Source organism: Triturus cristatus, chromosome 8 (genome assembly GCF_964204655.1).
Source record: "Triturus cristatus chromosome 8, aTriCri1.1, whole genome shotgun sequence".
In the NCBI taxonomy this organism is placed as follows: Eukaryota; Metazoa; Chordata; class Amphibia; order Caudata; family Salamandridae; genus Triturus; species Triturus cristatus.
Genome location: NC_140591.1, coordinates 904,095,576 through 904,120,614, shown reverse-complemented (window position 1 = coordinate 904,120,614; position 25,039 = coordinate 904,095,576). Strand labels below are relative to the sequence as shown.

Below are 25,039 nucleotides of genomic sequence, written 5' to 3'. Positions count from 1 at the left end.
GGGCGGCTGTGGCCTTTTCTCCCTCTCAGCACGGCCGTGGCTCTTGTGCAGGCAATGGGGAAGTGCGAGCCACCGTGCCGGCACCGCTAGTCCTCAGCAGGTCTAGGAGGCGGTGACTGGGCGACACGAGGGGCACAGACCCCTCTGTAGTCACAGGTGGTCGTTGACGGCTCTCCGGGGGTGCCGCTTGCCGGGCTTATTCCTCCCCCACGTAAAACGAGGAAGGAGAGCAGCAGGCATGCGGGGTTAGTTACCCGCCTCGTCGCCAATGTTGTCTTGTGGGCCCGAGGCCCACATGCTGGCAAAGGACTGACCCGGACACAGTCAGTAATGGTAATCAACTGGCCACGAGCACGTGCACTCGGGCCTTTTTTATTGGCCGGGTCACGCCACGCGTGACGCCGGTGATGGATGGGTGTGTGTGCGCCCACTCCCATAGGGGAGTGGCTACTAAGACAGTGCCTGTCGAGACACTAGAACTTGTCTCGCAGGACACAACAGGACTCAGGAGAAGCTAAGTTTATTGTTGTGTTCACCAATTCAGATTTCAGTTGTATGCCCTGTGATGAAATTGTGTTCCAAATAATTTATTTCTGCACATTTGATCTTACATTTTTCTTTTTTGACTATTAGCCCAAACTCTTTAAACTTTATAAGAACATGTTGTAGTCCTTTGTCATGTATTGTCTCATTTTCACCTAAAATCAGCATATCTTCTTGGTAAAAGAATACCCCATGGACCACAGCTAGTATAGACGACATAGCCCTTTGAAAAACTTATGACGCTGACATGGGACCAAATTACATCAATTTGAATAAGCCCCATGGGAGTTATCAAGGCTGTATGATCTTATGAATCAGCATGTAAAATTAATTAGTGATATGCTAAAGTTAAGTCTCATGTTGAAAAGTACTTGGCTCCAGCTACTTTGGTAAAGATTTCTGTAATTTTGGGCAACAGGAACTTGTCCACTACAAATTCTTTATTAAGGGTTCAAAGATGTATGCGTAGGCAAATTTACCCGTCTGCTTTTTTAGCCACCACAATTGGAGCCAACCATTCCACCACAGCAACTGGTATCATAACATCTAATTTGCATAATTCTTCCAACTCAGCCCTTACTGCTTCATGTACACTAATTGGAAGGCTTCTTGCTTCATCCGAAACCGGATGGTGTTATCTTTTAGTTGTATTTCCTTTGCAAAAGTCTTAAGGCAACCCGACTTGTCAGAGAAGACTTTAGGAAATTCTTTTTCAATTTTACATTTTACATTCCAGACTGAGATATGTTGTGCACTAAAATTTGTGGATCAGAGTTGGGGTTGAGATACACACCTAAATCCTTCTGTACAGGCCAGCCCTTGATATTGTCACCACAAACAGACATATATATTTTGCGTACTACATATCTGTTCTTGTATTCTATCCTTCCTAGGAAGTATCCTTTCATTTTTCTTGGTTGCCCTCCATTACCCTCCTGGGGAAATATGCATTTTTATGATGTTTAACTTGTCTCTTGTGCATTAAATTGAACACTCCTTCAGAAGTCATTGTTAACTTGGAACAAGAGTCAAACATGACTTCTACATCTCTGTCTACTTTTATTCAATCTTTTGAATTATTCAGGTTATTTTATGACATCTGAAATCCAATCTCATTGCAGACTTCTCTTACATTCTTCTTATCCATTTTCTTTATAAACTTCCCACTCCTGCAAAAACCATGTAATGTATTTTTTTCCCACATGTGTTGCATTGAGCTTTGATAGCCTGGCAATCTTCACTGTACACCAGATGTCCAGTACTCCCACACCTAAAACATCACCCTTTGAACTCATCGTCCGTTTTCTTCCCATATGTGAGTTCTTTATTTTTTACCTCTTGGACATTTCTTTCTTCCATTTCAACTTGATATACATCCTTTTTACTCACATTATGTGTTTTTATCTTGTGTACACACTTCAAAGTGTGTTCCACTAAGGGAGGGTCATCTTTTTTTTTTTTTTTAATGATTTGTATTAATTTCAATAAAGTAACGTCAATAACATCTGCATGACAATTCAATCTTGCTTTTAACATTGTGAGATAGCAATAAAATTGAATGGCATAGGTAGGGGCATAAGGAGACACTCATTTAAGTGACATTTAGTGTCCATTTTGCTGGCTGGCTTGCTGCTTTACTCCGCAGCACTGCACAGCCGAACGCAATCAGATTATACAAAAGTACCAGAAAGAAAATCGGTCATTGTTCCTCAAATCCAGGTCTATGGTGAATTGCATACATTTGCAGAGTAAATTATAAACTTGAACTAGAGAAACACAACAAAGAATAAAGATTAAAAAAAATTGATGAGTGAAAAGAAAAAGAAAATGAGAACCTATCTCTACCTGGAAGTACCCTCCTAAATACGTTTGGTGGTCTGGCGCAATAATAGGTAACGTATGTATAATCGTAGGGGGTAACGGACCGTGTGCTGACATATGCCTCAAGGATAAGAATTGGAGGGGGATGTAGGCATGTGAGTGGAAGAGCAGAAAAAGGAAAAGCCAAATCCATGGACTACCGCAGTGCAAGCAAAGTTAGGAAGGAGGGGTGTCCGCAGAGAGTTTACTTTCGACCACTGATAAATATTCTTGAGATTGTATAGGGTTTTGCCTTGGGGGGACTGATTCCCGCGCCGCTGTCTATTCTTGATTAGTACATTCCGAGACCAATGCCATCTGAAGGTCAAGTAGCCATGCTTTGCTCTTGGGACCTGTTTGTGCCTTCCAGGTCATGGCAATTTTGCACTTAGCCAAGCCTAGAGTGAGATCCAGAGATTTGTTCAGATTCTTATGGGACGAATTGTGCCTTGTGACTCCCAACAGGAAGTGGAGAGGTTCCACCTCTATCGACGCGTCTGCCGCTTCTGTGAGTACAGTGGCCACTTCCAACCAAAATGTTTGAATGGTGGCGCAGGTCCATACCATATAAAGGAGGGTCATCTTTAAGCCACAATTCTTCTTGAAGTTTCTCTATGTTGCAATTTAATAAAAAATGAATCCCTGATACGTTCCTCACAACTAACCCCAAAGCTGCATGTTGCTGCTAACTTCCTAAGTTCCGACACATACTCTTCTACACTTTTCCCTCCTTCTATGAATATTTGCCAAAGTGTAAGCGTTCTAAAATGGTGCTAATTCTGGGGCAAAAATGATTATCTAGTATTTTTAATGCAAATGTCATAATCATTTAAACCTCTATTTTCATTGGCCCCTGGATCAGGAAGGTGTTCTAATATTTTCTTCCTCTCTGCCCCTAAAAAATTGATTCATAAGACTGTTCTTCTTTCTAAACCTAAATTAGGTCCACATACTACAGCGTAATTATGTAACACTTTCCCCTTATTACATTGCGGTTCACCAGGGCATGATAAAAAGAAGGGGGTGCAATAAGAAGGTGGCCCGCACCATCGGAATATCCGTGGACCCCCGTCGACGTAAACGAAGTGCCGAATCCCTCCAGTGCAACGTGCAAAGATTGAAGGAGTACCGCTCCAAACTGATCATCTTCCCAAGGAAGGCTTCGGTTCCGAAGAAGGGAGACAGCTCAGCTGAAGAACTCAAATGGCCACCCAGTTGACTGGACCAGTCATGCCCATTAGAAATGTATACAAGAAAGAGAAGGCACGGGTGATCTCGGAGGACGAGAAGAACTTCAAAGCTTTTGCAAGTCTGCGTATGGCACGGGCAAATGCCCGTCTCTTTGGAATCAGAGCTAAGAGAGCCAAGGAAGCTGCGGATCAGGATGTGGAGAAAAAGAAATAAAAACTGTTCATATGAGAACTTTCAGTAAAACAAAAAACAATCAAAAAAAAAAAGAAGGGGGTGGTGTTACGTTATGCATGTGTGGGGACTCTACTGCTGTGACAGGTTAATTATTATTATCGTGAGGAAGCATTACTTATAACTAACTAGAACCTTCCAAACCCAACAAAAAATTAAAATACACTGTCAGATTGACCAAACAAGGAAAATTGATGATGTCACATACAAGTGTGCGAGTCACTGAAAACATAAATGTTTATTATGAAGTGTTTGCAATGAATAATTCATCTCAGTTCTGCAATAGTAAACACTAAATTTTCTCTTTCAGTCATCCGCCATAATTGTGTTGTTTCCTTTTGAATAAAGTTATAATTCTTAAAAGTGTGCGAATCACTTAAGAAGAGTATGTCCATGTGTTCGCAATGAAAGGAGAGAAATATTTTCTTTAAAGAAGAAAATCTACTCGACAGTAATTTGTCAGAAAATTCACTAGGTGGCAATAGAAATAAACAAAATAGCGTTCATGAGGGTGCTAAACTGTCTGTGAATGGAAGCTCTCACGCAGACCCCAAAAAAGCAAGCATTTCCAATGCAAATTGCTCTCGCATTTGTAAGAGTTAAAGGTATAAGCGTTATAAATTACAATATCTTTTACCTACCAAAGGAGTGAAAGAAAATGGAAACAGAAAATATGCTAGTAAAAGTAGGAAAATGGAAGGGAGATGGAACTGTAGAACTTGGAGGATGTCTGTCTACATCATGGGTACTCACAAACTTTCTCTCGGGGGCCAAATTTACAGTGTGGTTTGTGGCCGAGGGCCGCACCGGTGGGGGCGGGGTCAGACGGGGAAGTGGGAGGCTAAAGCAAAAAAAAATTGTGACCATGAGGTTGAACACAGGTCCCTGCAGCAGACGCCTTCGTTCACTGAACCACCAGACCCGGCATACACACATCTCTCTCTCTCTCCCTCTCCCTCCCCCTCTCCCTCTCGCCCCCTCCCTCCCCCTCTCTCCCTGTCTCTCTCCCCCTGTCTCTCTCACCCCCTGTCTCTCTCTCCCCCTGTCTCTCTCTCCCCCTGTCTCTCTCTCCCCCTGTCTCTCTCTCTCCCCCTGTCTCTCTCTCCCCCTGTCTCTCTCCCTCCGTCGCCCTCCTCCCTCTGTCTCCCTCCCCCTCTCCCTCCCTCTCTCCCCCTCCCTCTCCCTCTCCCTCTCGCCCCCTCTCTCCCCCTCTCTCCCTGTCTCTCTCCCCCTGTCTCTCTCCCCCTGTCTCTCTCACCCCCTGTCTCTCTCTCCCCCTGTCTCTCTCTCCCCCTGTCTCTCTCTCCCCCTGTCTCTCTCTCTCCCCCTGTCTCTCTCTCCCCCTGTCTCTCTCTCCCCCTGTCTCTCTCCCTGTCTCTCTCCCTCCGTCGCCCTCCTCCCTCTGTCTCCCTCCTCCCTCTGTCTCCCTCCTCCCTCTGTCTCCCTCCTCCCTCTCTGTTGCCCTCCTCCCTCGCTCTCCCTCTCTGTCTCCCTCCCTCTGTCTGTCTCCGTCTGTCTCCCTCCCTCTGTCTCTCTCCCTGTCTCCCTCTCCCTCCCTCTGTCACCCTCCCTCTGTCACCCTCCCTGTCTCCCACCCTGTCCCTCCCTCTCCGTCTCCCTCCGTCTCTCTCCCTCCCTCCGTCTCCCTCCCTCCCTCCGTCTCCCTCCCTCCCTCTGTCTCCCTCCCTCCCTCCGTCTCCCTACCTCTCTCTGTCTCCCTCCGTCTCCCTCCCTCCCTCCCTCCCTCTCCTTCCCTCCCTCCCTCCCTCTCCCTCCCTCCCTCCGTCTCCCTCTGTCTCTCTCCCTCTGTCTTCCTCTCCCTCCCTCTCTCCCTCCCTCTCTGCCTCCCTCTCTGTCTTTCTCTGTCTCCCTCCCTCTGCCTCCCTCCCTCTGTCTCCCCCAGACTGCGCCTCTCTGTCTCCCTCTCTCTGTCACCCTCTGTCAACCTCTGTCTCCCTCCTTCTCCCTCTGTCTCCCTCTCCCTCCCTCCGTCACCCTCTGTCATCTGACCCCCTGTGTGTGTCAGCCCTCAGCCCGGGCTGAGACAGCTTCCCAGCGCGCACACACAGCCGCACCCGAGTACTTCACAGGTCTTTAAAAGACCATTTACATGTTATTAAAGCTTTGTTGTATTTCACCTCTTAGGCCCCTGCATCTCCACTTTGACAATCACTGGAATCCCCCGGCCCCCACAGAGCAGAGTCTCAGAGTCAGGGCTGCTGCAACCGGCAGTGTTTGCTAACACTATTTACATTTGTTTTTTAAAAACACAGGTAGGATGTCTGCAAGGTCTGCGGGCCGCCAAGGAAGGATTGCAGGGCCGCTGGCGGCCCCGGGCCGTACTATGAGTAACCGTGGTCTACATGATTAAGGCAACTGAAACAAAAGACAAACTAGTGTGCCTAATGGCTGCGTGCTGTGAAGATAGACGTCAAACTCGGCGGCCATTATAGAATAGTAACATCTTTGTTAACCTTTAAAATCCTGAGCCTGAACAGACTGAGTCTAATAATTCCTTTTAATGGAAAGGAACTGTTGACGGGGAAAGAAACTGCATAATGCAACAGACCTGGATGCATCATAAACAGGGCTGTGGGGGGAATGCATATCGACGAACACCAGTGCCGATAGGGTTCGACAATGTCATATGACGCGGAGGACGCACAATGGGGTGGAGCGAGCATGTTCTGTGAACTGGATGTGAGGTGAGGTGACTGGCACAGAAGTAATGGAGCAACGACCAGGAAAACCAATGAGTGAATACGCCATGGGAGGAAACCAATCACACAAAGGCGGGAGAATTATCAGCAATGCATTACTACTGTACAACGCAATACTATTGAATATTATGAAAAGATCCTCGGAGAAAATGTTACCGTGACTTACGGAATCCGAAACACAATCCTTCCGTTAAAAAGCAGAAACACAAAACTGTTCCCAACTGTGCAGCTGTTTCTGTACAGAAATAAGCATAAACTCAAAAAAGCATTGCAATTGAGCTCGCTGTTACTGTACAAATCAATCATACTGATTAATATGAAAACATCCTGGGTAGGAAATGGAAGCATGGCTTCTGGAACCAGAAAACAGTGCCTCCGTGAAAAAACTGAAACACAAAACTGCTCACAACTATGTACTGCAGCTCGTAAGGTAGGCACAGTGCATGCAGCATTCATTAAAAGATCCTCAAAGGAAAATAAAAACCACAGTCTGTAAGGTGACTGCTGTTTGTGCAGTATGCTAATACACAAGGCATCGCCGCAGTCTGAAAGGTGGGCGCTGTGCATGCAGCATGTTAATACAGAAGCCATATCCCAAAGAAAAAAGGAGTACGCACAAATACATGTTAACGGAAGAAAGTGGAAAACCACATGTAGCAGGGGCAGTTCACGCAGAGGATCTAAAACAACAAAAGGCGAGACTAATTAGACATACTGACCAAACAGAAGCATGCATTTATAAAAGGAACGAACGGAAACGATTGAAAAAAAGAGGAAGGGCTTCAAGCCACAGTGTACATTACGGCATGTCTCGCAGAGCAGCGCATGCACTGCCCAGGCTTGACCTAAAAACAAGGCTAGCCCCTTCCACCACCAATACTTCACCCTCCAGAAGAAGTAGACGAAGTGGAGTATACTTGCTATCTACCGCTCTCTCTCCAAAGGCTTATTCCAACCATCAAGAATCCCCAGGTAATAGATTACTATTAATTCACTTCCTGATGATTCTATATGGGATGATGAAGTCGTACTGACACTGTGAAGATGTGCCCCTCGCACCGCCTTTCAGTGTGCAGATATCCTTCCTCACGAACAGAAGGCTGGATATGTGAACGCGCAGGAAACAATGCAGTTGCTCAGAGACAGGGTGCGCAGCAATTTATAGTCATAAGTTTATAAATATTAGTATGTGCATCACTGACAAACTTTCTGAGGATCAGGAATCCAGACTGTGCTGATTGTAGATGTGCAACATTACATAGGCTTGTCAATATTAGTGTGTTCGTCACTGACAGTCGCGCTGAGTGCCAAGAATCCAGACTTTGCTGATTGTAGATTTGCAACCTGCACTCGACGTTCTTGCCGTCTGAAAGTCGAGCTGCATCCAGCATTGTTGCTTGAAATAATTGTAATGGCAAATACTCATCACTGTGCGTGCTTATATTTGAGTTTATGCCTGACTTCCCCAATTTCAGTCTGTTCACTTTCCAGATATGCATTTGCTGTCCCTAAGCTCCTTCCAAAAAGCACTCAATGTTGCTTCACATATCAATGTGTCTTAAGACAAGCACATATCTTTGAGATGGTGTTACCAAAAAAATGTCCTTTGAACAGCGGCAACGAAAAGGTTTGATAGCACTAAAAACTGCCAGACTATTGAATGTCTTATCTTGAAAGGACGCGCTACCATAAACCCAGAGAGCGCTCCTCTCCCTTCATCAAAAATGCACAATTAATAAGAGGTTAGCTCAAGAGTATAGAACAGCTGTATTTGTGACTGATATCCTGCAATGTTAGCGGGCCATCAACGCCACCACCGCCAGAAGAGCCACAAGGAGGGTGGAAGCAGAAACCAGACAAAAGCAACACAGGGAAACCCAGAGTGCAAAACCCCTACAGCAGGAGCCAACACGGCCGAAAAAAAACGGGGAGCAGTAGAGAGGCCGAAAGGCAACACCTGAAACTGGAAATGGAACCCGTCCACCGCAAACCGCAGGAACCGGCGACCTGCCAGATAGATGGGAATGTGAAAACAGGCGACTTCCAAACCCAGGGAAGCCAAACAATAACCCACCAGGATGAGGGGAACAAAGGACTGCAAGGGGAACATCCTAAAATGACCCAACCGCACCAATCCGTTCAAAGCCCGGGGACTCCGAATTGAGCGGAAGGAATCAACGGGCGCCGGCACCAGGAACAGAGGGGAACAGAACCCCGGGTCCCGCACTGCCACCGGAACCAGCACAACAGTGCCCTGTGACAAAAACAGGCCGACGCCAGAGAACATGGCAGAACGCATCACGGGGCCCATGGACAGCTGGGTAGGGTAGAGAACCGCTGCAGATGCCGGGGACCAAATGGAATGCAGCCCCCTGACCACGGGCCAGACCACGAAAAGGCAGAGCAGAAGAAAGGACACGGTAAGCCCAGATCACGGTAAAAAGACAAGTTTGTACGCAGAAACTGTCTGTGGAGGAAGCCTAAAAAGCCCGGGATCCACAAAAGGCAGGTAACGGACAAAGGTGTCTGAGCAGCGTCAAGGCACCAAAGCACGGTTCAGAGAGAGACCTCCTACCAGATACAGCCACACCAGCAGCAAAGGAGAGGGCCCACAGGGCAACAAAAGTACAGCAGATAGAAACCGAGACAAGACCTCTATCTGCGCCAAGACAGGAGTGAGATACCCCTGACCCGAAAGACAGTCAAACAGGTACCCAAACCGTCAGAATGGACCTGCGAAGCATAGGCCGAAGAGCGCCAGTACGCACCCCAAAAGAGAAGTTGCAGAAAAACGCTTAAGAGCGGATACCACCTCCATCACAACTGGGACAGCCCAGGAAGCCGTGAAGACGAAGAGGAAGAAGAAGAAGCCTCCATGGAGGACAAAACAGAAGTGACCCCAGTAACCAGAGGGAACTGAGTGTCAAAGTCTGCCAGGCAACACCGCTACCCCAGAAAACGCGGAATCCCCTGCATGTCAACAGCAAGCCACACCACAGCCAGAAAATCCGTGAGGACATCATGGAAAGGCAGGACAACTCCCACCCAGGAACTTACAGGGAGTAAAACCCATCATCAGACAAGGACCGGAGGTCAAATCCCAGCACTGCATGAACAGGAATCAATATGTCAGATATAATCTTGCCTCGGATGTACTTCCCCTCAGGGCAATAGTCCAGAGCCCCATAAATATCCCCAGCCTAGTACGCAGAAGGCTCAAGCAGCGCAGCCTGCACAGCAGAATGAAACAAAGCCTGCAAACAGACCAGGAAAGTCGCAAAAGGACATTACGCTGCATGGATAAAGAAGTCACAGGCATTTGAGAGGAATACTCAACGCCCATGGCCACAATTAGGAAGAGCAAACCATACAGGGAGCCCAGCACACACCAGTAAGTGTCCAGCCACTCCACTTTAACACTGTCACCAAGCAACCAAGACCCGTATAACACGAGACTTGGAAACCAAAGGGATAGCCCTGCAGTCTCCACCCACAGCCATATACACGCAACATGGCCACGGGGGCCGGACGCTGCTTGAAACCCCTCAGCACCGGAACGACCCGGGGCCAGGACATCAGGAAAACTACCCGCCTGTAGTGAATGAGCCACTTTTGTGGTCTGACACCCTATGGTGACCCTCAACCACCACCATTTTAACTGATTTTAGTGTTATGTTAGCCTAGCCTTAACGTAGGATGGCCCTGCATATGTCTGCTTCTCTTCTGTCCTGTAATCTTGGTGTCTTTCAGTAGAATAATCTTGCTAAGAATAGAAGGTATGGGATGTTGAGGTGCAGTGCTGTGGGTGGTGGTGCACACATGTGCTCAATATTGTATACTGAGGGATAAAGTCTATAGTGTTATTTGGGTTATGTGAGTTATGTGTTGAACTATTGCCTTTGACATAGCTTCATGTCATTCTGATTTCTGACTTTCTCTTGCTTAACGGCAGTGCTTGCTATTGGCTTTGGCCTGATCTTATGTCATCTTGCATAGTAATTTTGCTCTTTTGCGTGAATAGAGGCTTATGCTTGAGTGACTCCATTTTCTGAGCTGTCGCCATTTTCTGAGCTTCACTAGGTGAGAAGGGCATGTTTTCCTTTTCACTTGTTTTTCGCACTTTACTGACCAGAAAGAACTGGATCTTGTCAGAGGAATGTGCTCGCTCTGCTCTGAAGCCATAACAGACGCCTGGCCAGCTGAAGCTGTGGCCTTGGTGCGGAGTGGTACGTACTCTGATGGGGAAAGGGGGCGATGCTCACCAGGAGCTTCGTCTTACGTCTCCACTTGTACTAAAGGAGGTGTCTGGGTTCTGTTCGGTGGAAGTTCATCACAGGGCAGACGTGCAGCTGTGGCAGTGGGGCGTATCGTGTCACTACTGTCTCCTGTTTCGGCTGAAGAACCGGACTCCCCTTTGGCGAAGTGGAAACGGGATGGACAGACAGTTGGTGAGGTATTCCACTAATTTCTAGTTTTCCTACTGTTCTTGCTTACTATAACTTTATTTTCAGGTTCCATACATTTATATAAATGTATATATTTCTACATATATGTTTGCCTTGATTGTGTTTCAATCATACTATTGATATGTTAGAGTCTGCTATGATAGGTACATTTGGCTTACCGTGTGGTGCTATTTACTAATAAATATATCCCAGATATACCAATTCGTCTTTTCCTTGTAGCATGAGGTGTGGACTCATCTTGGCCAAGTATTCTGTTGTAGAAGGGTGGGTGAATTCCCTTCTAGCAGGTAATTGTGTTATAGGAAGTTGTTCTACTCCTGGCAAGTGATGTGCAAACTATATCTCGCTCTAGAGAAGTGTTGTGTGTGTTACCTTGGTCTAGAGGAGACTCATGTGATATTGTTTTCTTGCCTTGCCTTTGGGGGAGTGTTGAAAGTTTGCCCACCTTAGGAAGTGCTATGTATATGTTATATTACATAAGTTTGGAACTGATATTCTCTCCCTGGGAAAGTGACAGTACATACCTTGGTCTAGGGGAGATCTGAGACCTTTCATTACACCGCCCCAGCCCAGCACATGCGTGGGGAGTGTCCTGACACAGGAGCAGGAGCACTGCCGACCGGAGCACCAGTACGGCCGCGGAGAGACAAAAACACAAAGGCAGAAATAAACAGCACATATTGAAGACCTTAAACAAATCAGTTAAAAAACTCACGGTACCGCAACACATCTTGCACAACCAGAAACAGCAACAGGAGACACGGAGCACCAGCGTTCCGACCGCCGTCGGAGTAAGAAAAAAACAGGCATGGCGGTGGGTGGGAGGGGTTTATATGACCTTTGACTTCTTGATTTTTGTAGCATTTCGGCTGACTGGAGGCAGGACTGCCTCACTTTGTAAGGACAAGGAGGACCCGTGAGGGGGTAATGACCGACAAGTCACTGACTTCATTTCACCTTCCTTTTAGTCACTTGCTTGAAAATACAGCAGTTTCCACTCGCCAGCGTAGAGCTTGGCACCAGGTACTCATGCAGGATGTGTTGTGACCCAAGTTCACCTTCACTGTAGTTTCTGTAGTGAACAGTTTCTTTACTGGTTTGCTGTCTTCCTGGCGTGTTGAGGTATAGCATGGGGTGGAAAAATCTATCATCACCAGTGTGAAAATGTAAGATTTAAGCTCAATAATGAAGGCCACACATGAGGAAACTTGAGCTTAAGTTTATAGCTTACACCTTGTTGTGTTGGTGCGGGCTGTCTCAGACAGTGTGACAGGTTCAGCAGGGGTTGCGGCATACACAGCAGCTATCAGGAACTGTAATAATTACACTGATTGCACTAATTACTGATTACACTAATTACGGGAGAGGGAGCCTTACGGTTAGAGCGGACGACTTCGAAGCTAGGGAACCGGGTTCGAGTCTCGGCAACAACGGTCAGCATCCTGTGATTCTGGGCAATTCACTTAATCTAGCTACAAAAATGAATGTGTCCATCTGTAACGAAATTGGTGCTCATGTAAAGCACACCTGATATAATTGGGACTAGTTCTACATCGCTGACATTAACACCACCAGGGAGATCATCCATTAGTTCCCGAATGGTATTCTGAAAAACCTTGGCCGCGCCTGAAAAGCCAAAACCTTGTGGAATGCAACGCGTCGATGATGTTGGACTACTGGCTACACTGACCTGTCAGTGCACAGATGGATCTCTTTGCTCTTCAGGCACCCGATTCCGTCAAATACTGTAGGAAATTCTGACAGAAGATGGGTGATAGCCTCCCGATAGATCCCAACTGCAAGAGTTACGATGCCTAAATCTTCAGCCACCCTGCAACCTAGGAGCATACCGTGGCCTTCCTCTGCAACGTATACTTTAGAATCCAAAGACTTGGACCCATATGTGATAGACCTCTTGAACTTTCCTCGCATCACTAGAGGTTTGTCTTGACCATATGCGAACAATTTGATTGTCGCAGCATGCAACTTGGGAGCTGGTTTCAAAGTCACATACGCTTCAGCTGACATTATGTTGATTGTCGCTCCAGTATCGACTACAGTGATGGTGACTTGATCTCTGACCTTTATCTGGCATTGTGGCAGCCGACAGGATGTGTGGGCAACCGTGCCAATGGTGAAAACTGAGTGGATGGTCTGTTCTTCATTGTCATCCATGTCGCTGACTCATTCTCTCGCTTTGGGGATTGTGTTTACAGTGGGGCGCTGCCCTCTATCTTTTCTGGAGCGACAGACTCGCATGAAGTGGTTGAGCTTGCTGCACCCAGCGCACTTCTTCCCCCTCACCAGGCATTCAGACGGGCGATGACTGCTTCCACTGCAATGTCCAATGGTTCGTGTTCGAGGAGTATCCCTCTTGCCCTGCTTTGCCGTGAAATTGGAGGTGATTGTGTTGACCGGTTACGCCTTCCCCAGGATTTGCAAAGCTGCTTCCATATGAGCTGCCCGGGTTCTGGAGAGTTCCTTGGTCCTGCCTAGCGTTCGAATGACTGCTAGTGTTTTTCCGGATTCTTCAAGTATGTGCTCCCTTAGTTTGGCTGATGCACACCCTTGTATGATTTGTCCTCGGATTTTCTTGTTTTCATTGTTAAATCCACAGGTGATAGCTAGTGCCTTAAGACGCACGTGAAAGACGTCAGTGGACTCTTACGCTTGTTGCCTGGCTTGCCGAAATACAAACCTCTCATAGTCCTGGTTTGCCATCGGTTCGAAATGCACAGGGAGGGCTGCAATGAGGGTGAGGTGTGTCCTGGGTGCCGCATCATTGATGGGCTTGGATATATGTTTCCTCACAGTCCCTCAGCTTACCGTGTCAGCCACTTCGTGGATCACTCACTGCAGTCTTTTTGTAGGACAGAACTCTTCATTCCTTGCCTCCTGCCTTCCAGTTCATAATCATGATTCTGCGACCTTTGGCACTCCACACCTCTCCTTCTTTTCTTTTTGATGTGGTTTTGGTCTAGTTTTTTTTGTTGTTTATATTGTTTTCTTGTGTTTTATGCTGCTGGTTGTGAGAAGTTAGCCTGATATATGATGTCACTAGTTCTAGTGTACACCTTGTATCAGTCCAAACAACCCTTATGGTGATTGGTTGTAAAGTCAACCTTATAGACCAGCTATCCTAGTGGTAGCATGGACAAGAGCAGTCTTAGGCTAAACTCTGTATGGCATGTGAAGCCAGCTGATATACCATTTGCAATCCCTTGAATACCAAATGAAAGGACACCACAACAGATATATTATAAAAATAGAATGTATTTATTCTAGTCAAAATACCCTCAGCACTCTTTATGAGATTCGAGGTAAGTACAACACAGTCTTATTTAAGCATACATAAGTCACACAGGTAAGTAATACAGTTAGGCCCTAGGGGCCACGCAAACCATATACTAAGTAAGTGGTATAAGAACCACTGTCACGAACACAGGTTAGGCCTAGGCCTAGGGAATCGCTGGGGCTACACTATCCTATCAGTTGCTAGGCAGTGGGAGGCCCACGGGATTCAGGTGCAGAGTGGAAACACTCACGCGTAATGCGTTAAAGTCGATAGAAATAGTAGTATTTTGAAATCAAGAGTTTTAGGACACTTCGGAAGGAACTAGGAGTTAGAGACTTGGAACCTAGACACTAGGATAGTCCATACCCTTGTGAGCACCGGAGTACTCAAGTTACCTAGCCCACGGGCTGCGGGTGCATAGGTGTGAACTTGCGTCGGGTTTCGTCGTCGACTCCTATGGATGCCTGAAGAAAAGATGCTGACAGGCAGTCAGTGAAGAGTGTCCGGTGGATTCCAAGGATGGAATCAGGAAGGAGGATACCTGCAAGCAGAGGGGACAGAGTCTAGGTCACCAGCCAGGAGCCGGGAAGGAATCAGGAAGGAACCAGGCAATGTCGTGAAGATGCAGGTGAAGAGGTGAAGCTTGTCGCAGCAGCCACGGGTACCAGGAGACGTCGAGGACGACCAGAACCAGGAGTCGAGCTGTCCCACGAGGGCTCTTGCTGTCGGCGGCGTCGATGTCGAGTTGGGACACAACAAGCCTTGGCAAGCGCAACCCACGCAGAATGAAGGATTCGCTTCTGTTGCAGACCAGGAAGGCCTGAGGTGCTTCTCTTTCACAGGGAAGCAAGGGCCAGTCTGGAGGAGCCAAACCAGCGGTGGAAAGTTAAAGGTTCGTCGTCACAGAGGTCACTAGCCAACGGGCAAGCAACCGGACAGACGCGTCGAGCAGGAAAATGCAGAAGGGCCCCACGCACAACTCGTGGAGTGTGGAGGGCTGATCTTCGGTGCAGATGGTGCTCGGGGTTGGGGCTTCTCAATCCCCAGAGCACAACTTCGAGGATGCCTCAGAAGCTGCGCTGGAAGCAAGTAGCCAATTTTCCCAGGTAGCCGGTCCCACGTCTCTCGTCGCCTCCACGGATCTCAGCTTTGCTGTGGATGTGGATCAGGGTCGGAGAAGTCTGGAAGTCAAGGCGCTGGTCGGGCTCTGCAGTCGGTTCCTCGTAGAACTTTGAGCAAAGCAAACGGCAGGTCGCTTGATGGTGCCTGTTTGAACAGGGTGGTCACTCCTTGGCCACAAGGGAGATTCTTCAGTCTTCTTCCGTAGTCGAATGTCGAAGGTCCAGAGTTTCTGTTCAAGTTTCAGTTAACAGGATAATCCAAAGTCCTAGGGACTCAGCTCCCACTCTTATACTAATCTGGGGGGCTGGGTTACCTGCTAGGTCCCTCCTATGGGTGGGACCAGGGAGGGGGGTGGTTACACCCCCTTCCCTTTGTCCAGTTTTGCGCCAGGACTGGGGTTGGAGTGCCCCAGCACCGGTTTGAACTGGACTATGCATGGGACACCTTGTGTGCCCCAGGCAGTGTCTCGTTTCATTCATCCCTCCCTGCCCCAATACACTAAGGCCTGTCTAGGGTGGTGCTAGCACCTCCCAAGGCAGGAAACCTATTGTCCAAGCCTCCCTCGCTGGAAGGACTCCCAGCAGCAGGAGGTCAGACTTGTGTCTGTGGCAGCAGCGTCCATTTTGTGACGCTGGGGCTCTGGTTAACTTTAACCGGGTAGTAGGTCTTCAACATGTCTTCTCCCTCTAGAAGGGAGGAATACTATCCTCATCGCCAGAAACGGTGTGGGGGTTGTAGGAGAGTGGAATCTGACTAATGGTTGCCCCCAACTTTTTGCCTGGTATTTGAGTGGTTTTTGACTAGTCTGGCTGGGATCCTGCTATCCAGGGCCCCAGCCTATCTGCTTTCTCCCTATAACTGATGCGAGTACTCTAGGTACAAACCTAATTGGATGCTGGGCATGCCCTACCAGTCCCTTGTAGATGGTACCCTAGGTACCCAGGGCATGGGTCCCCCAGTAGGCCTACCAGGGCTGCAGCACTTATTGTGCCACCCTGGGACAGCCATACAAACTGACACCACCAGACCACTACTGTAGTCTGGGTAAGGTGGTGCTAGCACCCCTTACAGGGATGTAGGTACCCTATATCCCACACCATTACAACACATATACTCTCATAGGTCACCCCTATGGCAGGCCCTGGTAATCCTACAGGGCTGGGTGCTGAGGTATGTGTGAGGGGGGACCCCTACGTGAGTAGGGCCTCTCTGCAACCTTCGTAAAATCGTTACTGGGTTGTTTGTAGTGTAGCCATACCATATACTCTTATCCGCATTATAAGTAAATCGCGTCATCGCGATAACTTGAGAATGGCTACACAGAACCATATCGTGTTTGGTGTCAAACATGTAGGAATCATACCCCCAGTCCAGCCATGGGCATGAGGGTACGATTCCCCCTTGCTAGAAGGGCGAAATGGGAAAAGCGGTAGAATTTAGACACCAATTTAAAAGTGCACAAGTTACACAAAATGGCTACTGCCCGCCACCTACACTACCCTGGCTGGCTGTTGCTGGGGAAAACCCCAGCCTCGCCAGCTGGACAATAGGGCTCCTATGGCAGGGAGGTGCTAGCATCTCCCCAGACAGGATAATGTGGATTGGAACAGGGTGGGTGCACCAAATGTCCTTTCAGAGTTGCACGTAGGCAGCTGCAGAGACCTAATTCTGCATACACCGCTTGGAACCGGTTCAGGGGCATCCTGCCCCTCGCCCAGGCGGGAAACACACCAAGGGGAGAGGGTGTAGCCACCCTTTCCCGCCTCACCAGCCATTGGTGGACACTACTCTGGACACTCCCCTAATCTTGGGGATAAAGGTGAATAACGTGTCCCCAGAGCCTCAGATTACTTTGGAACTTTACAGAACCGACCTTCGACGAGCTGCTGCCCAGCTGACTGAAGAAATCTCCCTTGGGAGAAAGGATTTATCCCCCTGCTTGGCAGGCACCTGAAACCCTGCAAGTGGCCTGGTTGGAACTTTGCTGCTCTCACGAACTTCGACGACTTCCAGAACCCTTGAGGTGGGTTTCCAGCGCATCCCAGAGGCCAGTGAGTGTGCTCAACGAGTTTGGGCACCGTGGACCGCGTCGGTACCGAGGTCCCCAATACCCCGAGACCCCGGCCTCTACTTGCATAGCACACGACCCTGACCAGTGGGGAAGTTGTGCTTTGGCCCGTTTTCGAGCCAACCACTCTACAGCAATTGTGCCAAAGACCAGCGCCCTAGCCCCCTCCGGTGGCCCGTGGGTGTCCTTTTACGCACTCCAAATTGCCGCCTCCCGCGGTCCCTTGTCTCTCGACTTGTGGGCCCTAGCGGAGGTCTATCTTTGAAAACAAGAGTTCCTCTGGTTGCTCCAGGCCTGCTCTACGCTCTCTCCAAAGGAGAGCACCCTCAGACCTTGTGGGTCTGCACCAGCAGCTGCTTTATTCTTCTTGCGTGGGTTGCGGTTGCCAAGGCTTAGTGGATCCAATCGGGACACTAACACCGCAGCGACCCTTATCCGACGTGGGACAGTCGCCCTCCAGAAGCTGGCCTTCCTTGAAGCCTCCCGGAGCCCGTGACTGCAGAGCCAAGCTGCACCCATCTCTACCTGAAGCACCCGACATCCACGAGCTCCTTCCTGTGAGCTCCCTGGTCACTGTGCCGTGACCCAGACTCTGTCCCCTCTGCTTTCAGGTTCTTCTCTACATTTTCTACATCTTAGATCTTCACGACATCATCGACGCTTTTGGCTAGCAGCAGTTTGGACTACTTTTCCATTGAAAATCAGCCCGCGACCCGACACCAGAATCGACCTATGCACCTGGCTTCCCTGGGGCAGGTAACAGTGGTACTTCGGTACTCCCGTGGTAGTGGGCTCTCCAAAGCCTTAAGTCTCAAGCCTTAACTTTGTACTCCTGCTAGAAGTGTCTTTTATCTTTAAATATTCAACCGCGACATTCTCCATAGACTAACATTGAGATCCCGATAGCAACTTCTTGTGCTGCACGCGGCTCCCGTGGGTCCCCTTCCTCATAACAGTGGGTGGATTCTGAAGGGGCAAGCGATCCTGAATGCCCTAGGCATTGTCTGTAGAATTCTCGTAGTTCTTATACCATTATTTAAGTATATGGTTTGGTCCCCCCCTGGGGCCCATTGATTTCTGTGCTATTTATTGTGTTTATAAATGCTTGATTGAAGTGTAACTTTGCCACTAGCCACATAAAGTGACTGTGGGATTCTGTCTAGAATAAATACATATATTTTATATATATATACCTGTGTGGGCTACTCTTTCATTTGGTTATTCAAGAGGTTATTATGGTAAAACAATAAGCTTAACACTCCTTCAAGACTTAGCCTGAAGGCTGCTCTCCACAGCTACCACTAGGATAGCTTTCTTTAATGGTTGTCTTAAACCTATCATCAATAAGAGTCGAATTGGACTGGTGCAAGGTGTCCCTATAACTAGGAACAGCATATGCTAGGCCAACTTCTCACAGGGGTAGTATTCCAAAGTGTTAGACACCTTACACGACATGTTTTGATAAAGCCAAACCATAGTTACCATAACCGCGAGGATTATAAGGCACTTTAAGAGTATATGGTAGGCGATATCATAGAACAGCTATAAGGACATGGTTCCGAAAGCTGCAGACAGGCTCAGCTCATGCTAGAGCACCATCTCGCATGTTACCATGCACTCTGCCTTCAGGATTGTTAAGGCCTGCCATAGGAGTGACTGATAGGTTACCCATGTGTCTATATATAACGTAGGTATAGGAATACTACACCTAAGCAAGGGGTGATTACACGACCTTGCCCCAGCTGAGTGATCAGCCAGTTGTGTCATAATGGAAGGCCAGCCAGGGGTGGCATAATACATGCTGCAGCCCCTGGTAGGCCTAGGGTACACCCATGCCCTGGGTACCTAAGGTACACTGTACAGAGCCCTAGAGGGTGATCCTTACCAATTGGGTTATGTACCTAAAGTACATAGTGTGAATTTAGAGAGAGAACAGCTGGGCTGTGGGTCTGATTAGCAGGCCCACAGCCACATCTAAGTAGAAAACCAGTGAAGCAAAAGCAAAAAGTGGGGGTGAACATAGAAAGCAGACCCTACTCTCCTACACTGGTTTGTAGAGATCCTTGTCTCTTCTTAAGGCGTATGCAATCTCCTCATCCTAACAGGAGTTACGGTCAATGCCGGACACTAGCAGATGGCCCTGCACTCCGCAGTGCATGCAATTCCTCCACGCGCCGTCACTCCTGCGTGTAACACCGAGGGGCCTAGAAGGCCAGCTGGAACCAGGATGCTCCGCTTCCGTTGTACAAAAGACAGGTGTCCTCCCCGATAGCACCGCTCACCGGGTTGTTCAAATTGCCTCGGGCTTGTGGCACCAGCACCACGTGTTGCTCACACCAAACATGTAACAGACAGCACGCCCAGGTGGGTGGGGTTGGAGCATACGCACCAGCTATCAGGAACTGTAATAATTACACTGACATTGTATTAGTGTGTTCAGTTCCCGGCCCTGGTCTCTGTATAACTTCTCCCTGTCCGGGGTCATATTTATTAACTTCTACCCCGTGGTATCGACTTAACCATTAATGCAATAATTTACTTGGGGGGGGGGGGGACATGACCACCTCTGTGTTGTGGACGGCAGTTGCAACATTCCGTGCTGCACCTGTTAGGTCACTGGTGCAACACTACACACCTCAACTACTCTCTAGCTCCCAACTGCCGTTACAGCTGTGTTCCCTCACTCAGAGAGGCTGCATTGGAAACCTGGGGCACCAACATTCCATGGGCACGGACCAATCCACAGGCTGTGGAGCAGGTTGTCACAACTACGTTACACCTTTTTCGGCACAGGGAGACATGCCGGTATTCAAACCTAGTTTGCCATGTTGCATGGATAGCATGGATAGCACCTCTACTCACTAGGCCACATCATCTCACTTGAAAGCTTGGCCAAGCTGAGCCAGAGCCAGGATTTTGGCTCGAGCCTGGCTCGAACTTTCAGTGACTCCACCCACCTCTAGACTGCATGCATTTGTGTATTCTGCAGGTGTGATTGTGGTGATATCAAGAAATCAACAGTAAAAACCAGCCCACCAGATGATAAAACAGGTTGACAAACACACAAAAAAGTCCCACATGCTGAAATGTCATTACATAATTTATCAAGTAACTTTAGCACTTTTTGGAAATATTTGGAGCATTTTGGGCTCATCCATTTAGGATTTGTTGTTTACACGAACCCCCAAATATGTCTGGAGCTCCCTCTGGTCTCTTTGAGACCCTTACCCTGATCAAACAAATGTTTTACAGTGTGCAAGAGACATGCCAATTCCCAAAACAACAGGTTTTAAGCCTTGTAAAGACTGTCGCAAACAAATGTCTGTGACAGATCCTCCCCAAATTTGCCTTGGGTCGGGCCACAGCTGTAGGCCTGCAGTGACTATGTGTCAATGAACCTAAACGCAATCCAAAAGTGCACGACAAAACTCTACATTGTCAAGCACTGGAAGACTCAGCGACAAGGCCGGTCCAAGTCAAATGTTCGGTCCCATTCGAGATCCAGAAGTCGCTGGAGTTGTTCCAAGGGTCTGTCTTCCTCTCAATCCAAATCTTCGGGTAGGTTGAAGAAAAAACCCAAGAAATCTACATGAGATTCACCCTCTTTCCGCCACTCACTCTTTCCTGAGATTGTGCAGGGCGGCACCTACATCTCGATCTCACACAATGTGTTCTGGCCCAACAGATACTTCTGAGGCCATCTGTCACGATCGAAAAGTTACACATGGTCATGCTCCATCTTCAGATCCTTGCTGACTCCTCTGGCATGCCTGAAGCTCCCACAGTGTAGAGAGGTTCTCCACCTGGATTGCCATCTGTGGGTTTGCCTCCGCTGCCTGCTAGACTGTCCGAGGTCATGATGGGGCTGCCTCTTGCTCTACTCTCATATCCACCTCCGGTGTCCCAGTCCATGCCCTCTCCCTGTCGTCTTTGCCAACTCAGGAAGAAGAGGCCCCAATTGTTTTCTGCAAATGTTGAGTCGATGCCGGTTTGACCTAGAGCAAAGTCGTACCAAACCACCCTTGAGGCTCCACTTCCTCCTCTTGATCTGCCTCCACAAAGACAGCAGCACACGCCGCGTTCCCTGTTTGGCATGACTTTGGATAACGATTACAATGTGGGTGATCAGATTGGCCAACCTTAATATGATGTGAATTGGTATGACAACCTGCAGGAGACTGGCAACCTGTATATGTCCCCTAAGTCTGGACCTCTCTCAACCTCTGACCTTGTCACTGAGGAGAGTGCTTCCAACACCATGGATCTGCGTAGGGTGACCTGCAGTGTTTGAGCTCCATCTGCCCACCATGGAGGTCAAGACCTATGTACTTAGACAGTTCTTTCAATGGGGGCAGCTATATCTCTCACCATTTAACAAGGCTCTTACAGACAACTTGTTGTAGGCATTGGCCAAACCTTTCTCTGGGCCTCCGGTCATCCCTCAAAATCACGACACCACCTCCCATCTTATGTGACCCAGCGTTTGTCTCAGCACCCCTCATCTGAAAAATTGGAGTCGGAACTGATGGAGATGTTTGCGAAGAGTCTTTTTATCCACCAGCATGGCACTCAGGCCCGTGAATGCCAGTTGGGGCATTACTCACACTCCCTCTGATATTCATTGGCTCAAATTCTCCCAGGTGTCCCTGATGATCTACAACCATACCTCACCCAGACCATACAGGACAATCGTGACAAGGCCAAGATTTACAGCTCATGTCGCTTAAACACCACAGATACCATTGGTCGGGCCACTGGCAGTCAGTGTGGTCGTTCATCGCCATGCTTGGCTGCGGTCAACCATTTTTTCTGTTGATGCCAAGTTGTCCCTCATCGACATGCCGTTCAACGAGACTCACCTGTTTGGTTACAGGGCAGTCTCCACTATCGAGCGGTTCAAGGAGAGCAGGGCTACGAAACACGCCCAGGGCCTGCTAAACCTTGTCAGTCGCATCAGCTCTACTGTTCACTTTGTGGCTTCGGCAAAGATACCCCAGACCATCATCCAATCCAGCCCTAGCCTGGTTCCCAGACGTTTTGAATTGCGGCCGCATTGCCTCTACGCTCCAGGTCAGCGGGTCACCAGGCCCACTAGCCACCCCTGTAGCCCCACCTGCCAAATCCCTTTAGTGGGCCTTAACTCAAGCACAGCGACCCAGTGAACACAAGAAACAACCATTCTTTTTTTTTTTTTTTTTTTTAAACCTTTATTCATCAAAAATAAGGACACAGCTATTCAGCCGACAACCCGGAGGTGCGGCAGCTTCAAGAGAGCAATACAAAGAAGCATCCACAGTGCATAGAAAGGAGAAACAAAAAGGTTCCATTTTAAATAAACACAAACACAAACCAAACCCAAGCAAGGCGAAGTACACTGAATACACCTGGTGATTGCCCCTCAGGGGAGACCGGACCCCCTTCGTCTATCAGTCACAGCGCTGTGATAAGAGGAAAAAGGGGAAAAGCAGAGGCCCAAGAAGTCAATTAACAATCAGAACATATGTACAGAGCTGGAAAGAATGCTAAGGAGAAAGCTGCTCCTCGGGGGGATCCAGATCAGGGGCAAGGCATATGCCCCCCCTATATTGGTTCCACCGCCCCCAAATGGCATGCCACTTCCGAGGGCGCCCTCTAGCGCAATATACCGTCTTTTCCCTGAACATATTCCAGTCCATGTTTTCCTTCCACGCAGCCAATGTGGGGGGTCCCGCGGAGCCCCACAGGCGTGCGATGTCTCGCTTAGCCACCATGTTACCCAGAGTCACCCACTGGGTCTGTGCCTCATTGTGGTCAGCAGGCCCCCACACGTTCAGGAGACAACACCGCGCCTCCGGCTGCATAACAATGCCCGTCACCTCCCCCATTACCGCATGGACTCTCCTCCAGAATTCCATGATGACGCCACATTCCCAAATGATATGCAGGAAGGTACCCACCATACCACAGCCCCTCCTACATAAGCCCTCCTCAGAAAATCCCATATGAACCAGCCTTGGCCCCGTAACATAGACTCTGTGGAGTATTTTGAGCTGTACCAGCCGCAGACGCGACGGGATCGCAACCTCCTTAGGAGAGGAAACCGCAGACTGCCAGTCCTCGTCATCCAGCTCAAGTCCGTCCCTAATCCATTGATCCCGCAGCCCCAATAGCAGGTCAGCCCGAACATTAATCAATTTCTTATAGATAAGAGAGATCGTACTCTCCGGCATATGGCCATCGAGGATCCGGTCCTCCAATGGAGAGGATTCAGGCACCTTCTCACCTTCTACGAGAACTGACCGCAGGGCATGACGCACCTGAACATAGCAGAAAAACTCAGATTTCCCCAACTCATACTCCTTCTGCAGCTCTTCAAAGGACTTCACCCTCCCCTTGATCAGCAAATCTCCAACCCTGGAGATACCGATCAAGTCCCATTTCTCAAAACCTTTGGTATGCCAAAGCTTCCCTAATTTGTCAGACTCAAACAACGGGGTAGCAAGGGTGAGCCTATCCTTCCAGCCCAGCGAGTCAGTCGCCAACTTACACACCCGCACCGCCACCCCCGTGGGCCCTGTGAGGGACGAGTCCAGCGATCTCGAGTACAACGCTCGGTGATAATTACCACCGCGCAACAACCATCGGTCCATGGCGTAGCCGGGGCTTAGAGCCGGACCATAGAAACCATGATTAATCGCGCTCAACTGGGTGGCCCAGTAATAGCGTCGAATGTCCGGAAGCGCAATACCCCCGTCGTACCACGGAAGCGTCAACTTAGCAATCGCAATGCGCGGCCGCCCATCCCACAACAACGATCGTTGGAGGCTCTCAACCTCCCGAAAGTAACTGGCCGGTACCCAGTCAAGAGTATTCTGCAAGGCGTAGAGGAACCGAGGAAGAGACATCATTTTGAACAAAGCGGCGCGTCCGAGGAGGGAGACCGGCATCCTCCGCCAGGCCGCAACATCCCGCCGCAAATGCGCCAGGGGAGGGAGCAGGTTCCTCTCATACCGCAAAGTTGAGTCAGTGGAGATAAAAATCCCCAGGTACACGAAGCCCTGCTGGGCGATCTGAATCGAACAAGTTCGCGGGACAGGTGGGACGTCGCCGCTCAGAACATACAAATATGATTTACTCCAATTGATGACGAGACCAGAGTTCTTACCAAAAGATGTCAGAACGTCACAAACCACTATAAGCGAGTTCTTGGGCGAGGCGAGATATAACAGGATGTCATCGGCATAGAGCGAAATACGGTCCTCGTGATCAGGCGACCATCTAAGTCCACGTATATCCGGGTGCCAGCGTATCCACGCCGCCAGCGGCTCGAGGGCAAGGGCGAACAACAAAGGCGACAGGGGGCAACCCTGCCGGGTGTCCCTCCCAAGCTGGAACGGAGTCGACGCTCGCCCATTTACCACAACACTCGCAAGAGGACCCTCATAAAGCAACCTCACCCAGCTCACAAAACCAGGGCCAAAGCCGAACTTGGCAAGCACCGCCCACAGGTATGCCCATTCCACCGTATCAAACGCCATCGTGGCATCAAGAGACGCCACAATAG

General features: G+C 48.9%; 1 protein-coding gene across 4 annotated transcripts in view; it reads left to right on the top strand.

Annotated features, from left to right (window-relative positions):
* Positions 1–25,039, top strand: part of ZBTB11 (zinc finger and BTB domain containing 11) — a 2,099,144-nt gene that overhangs the window by 1,763,443 nt on the left and 310,662 nt on the right. For 2 of the 4 annotated variants that reach the window (XM_085622429.1, XM_085622428.1), the window contains one exon: positions 3,407–3,860. The exons of the other annotated variants lie outside the window; for them this stretch is intronic. In XM_085622429.1, the coding sequence (XP_085478555.1) occupies positions 3,407–3,413 (7 nt within the window). In that variant the 3' untranslated portion in view covers positions 3,414–3,860. Of the gene's footprint in view, positions 1–3,406; positions 3,861–25,039 lie in introns of those variants that run through there. 4 annotated transcript variants of the gene reach the window in all.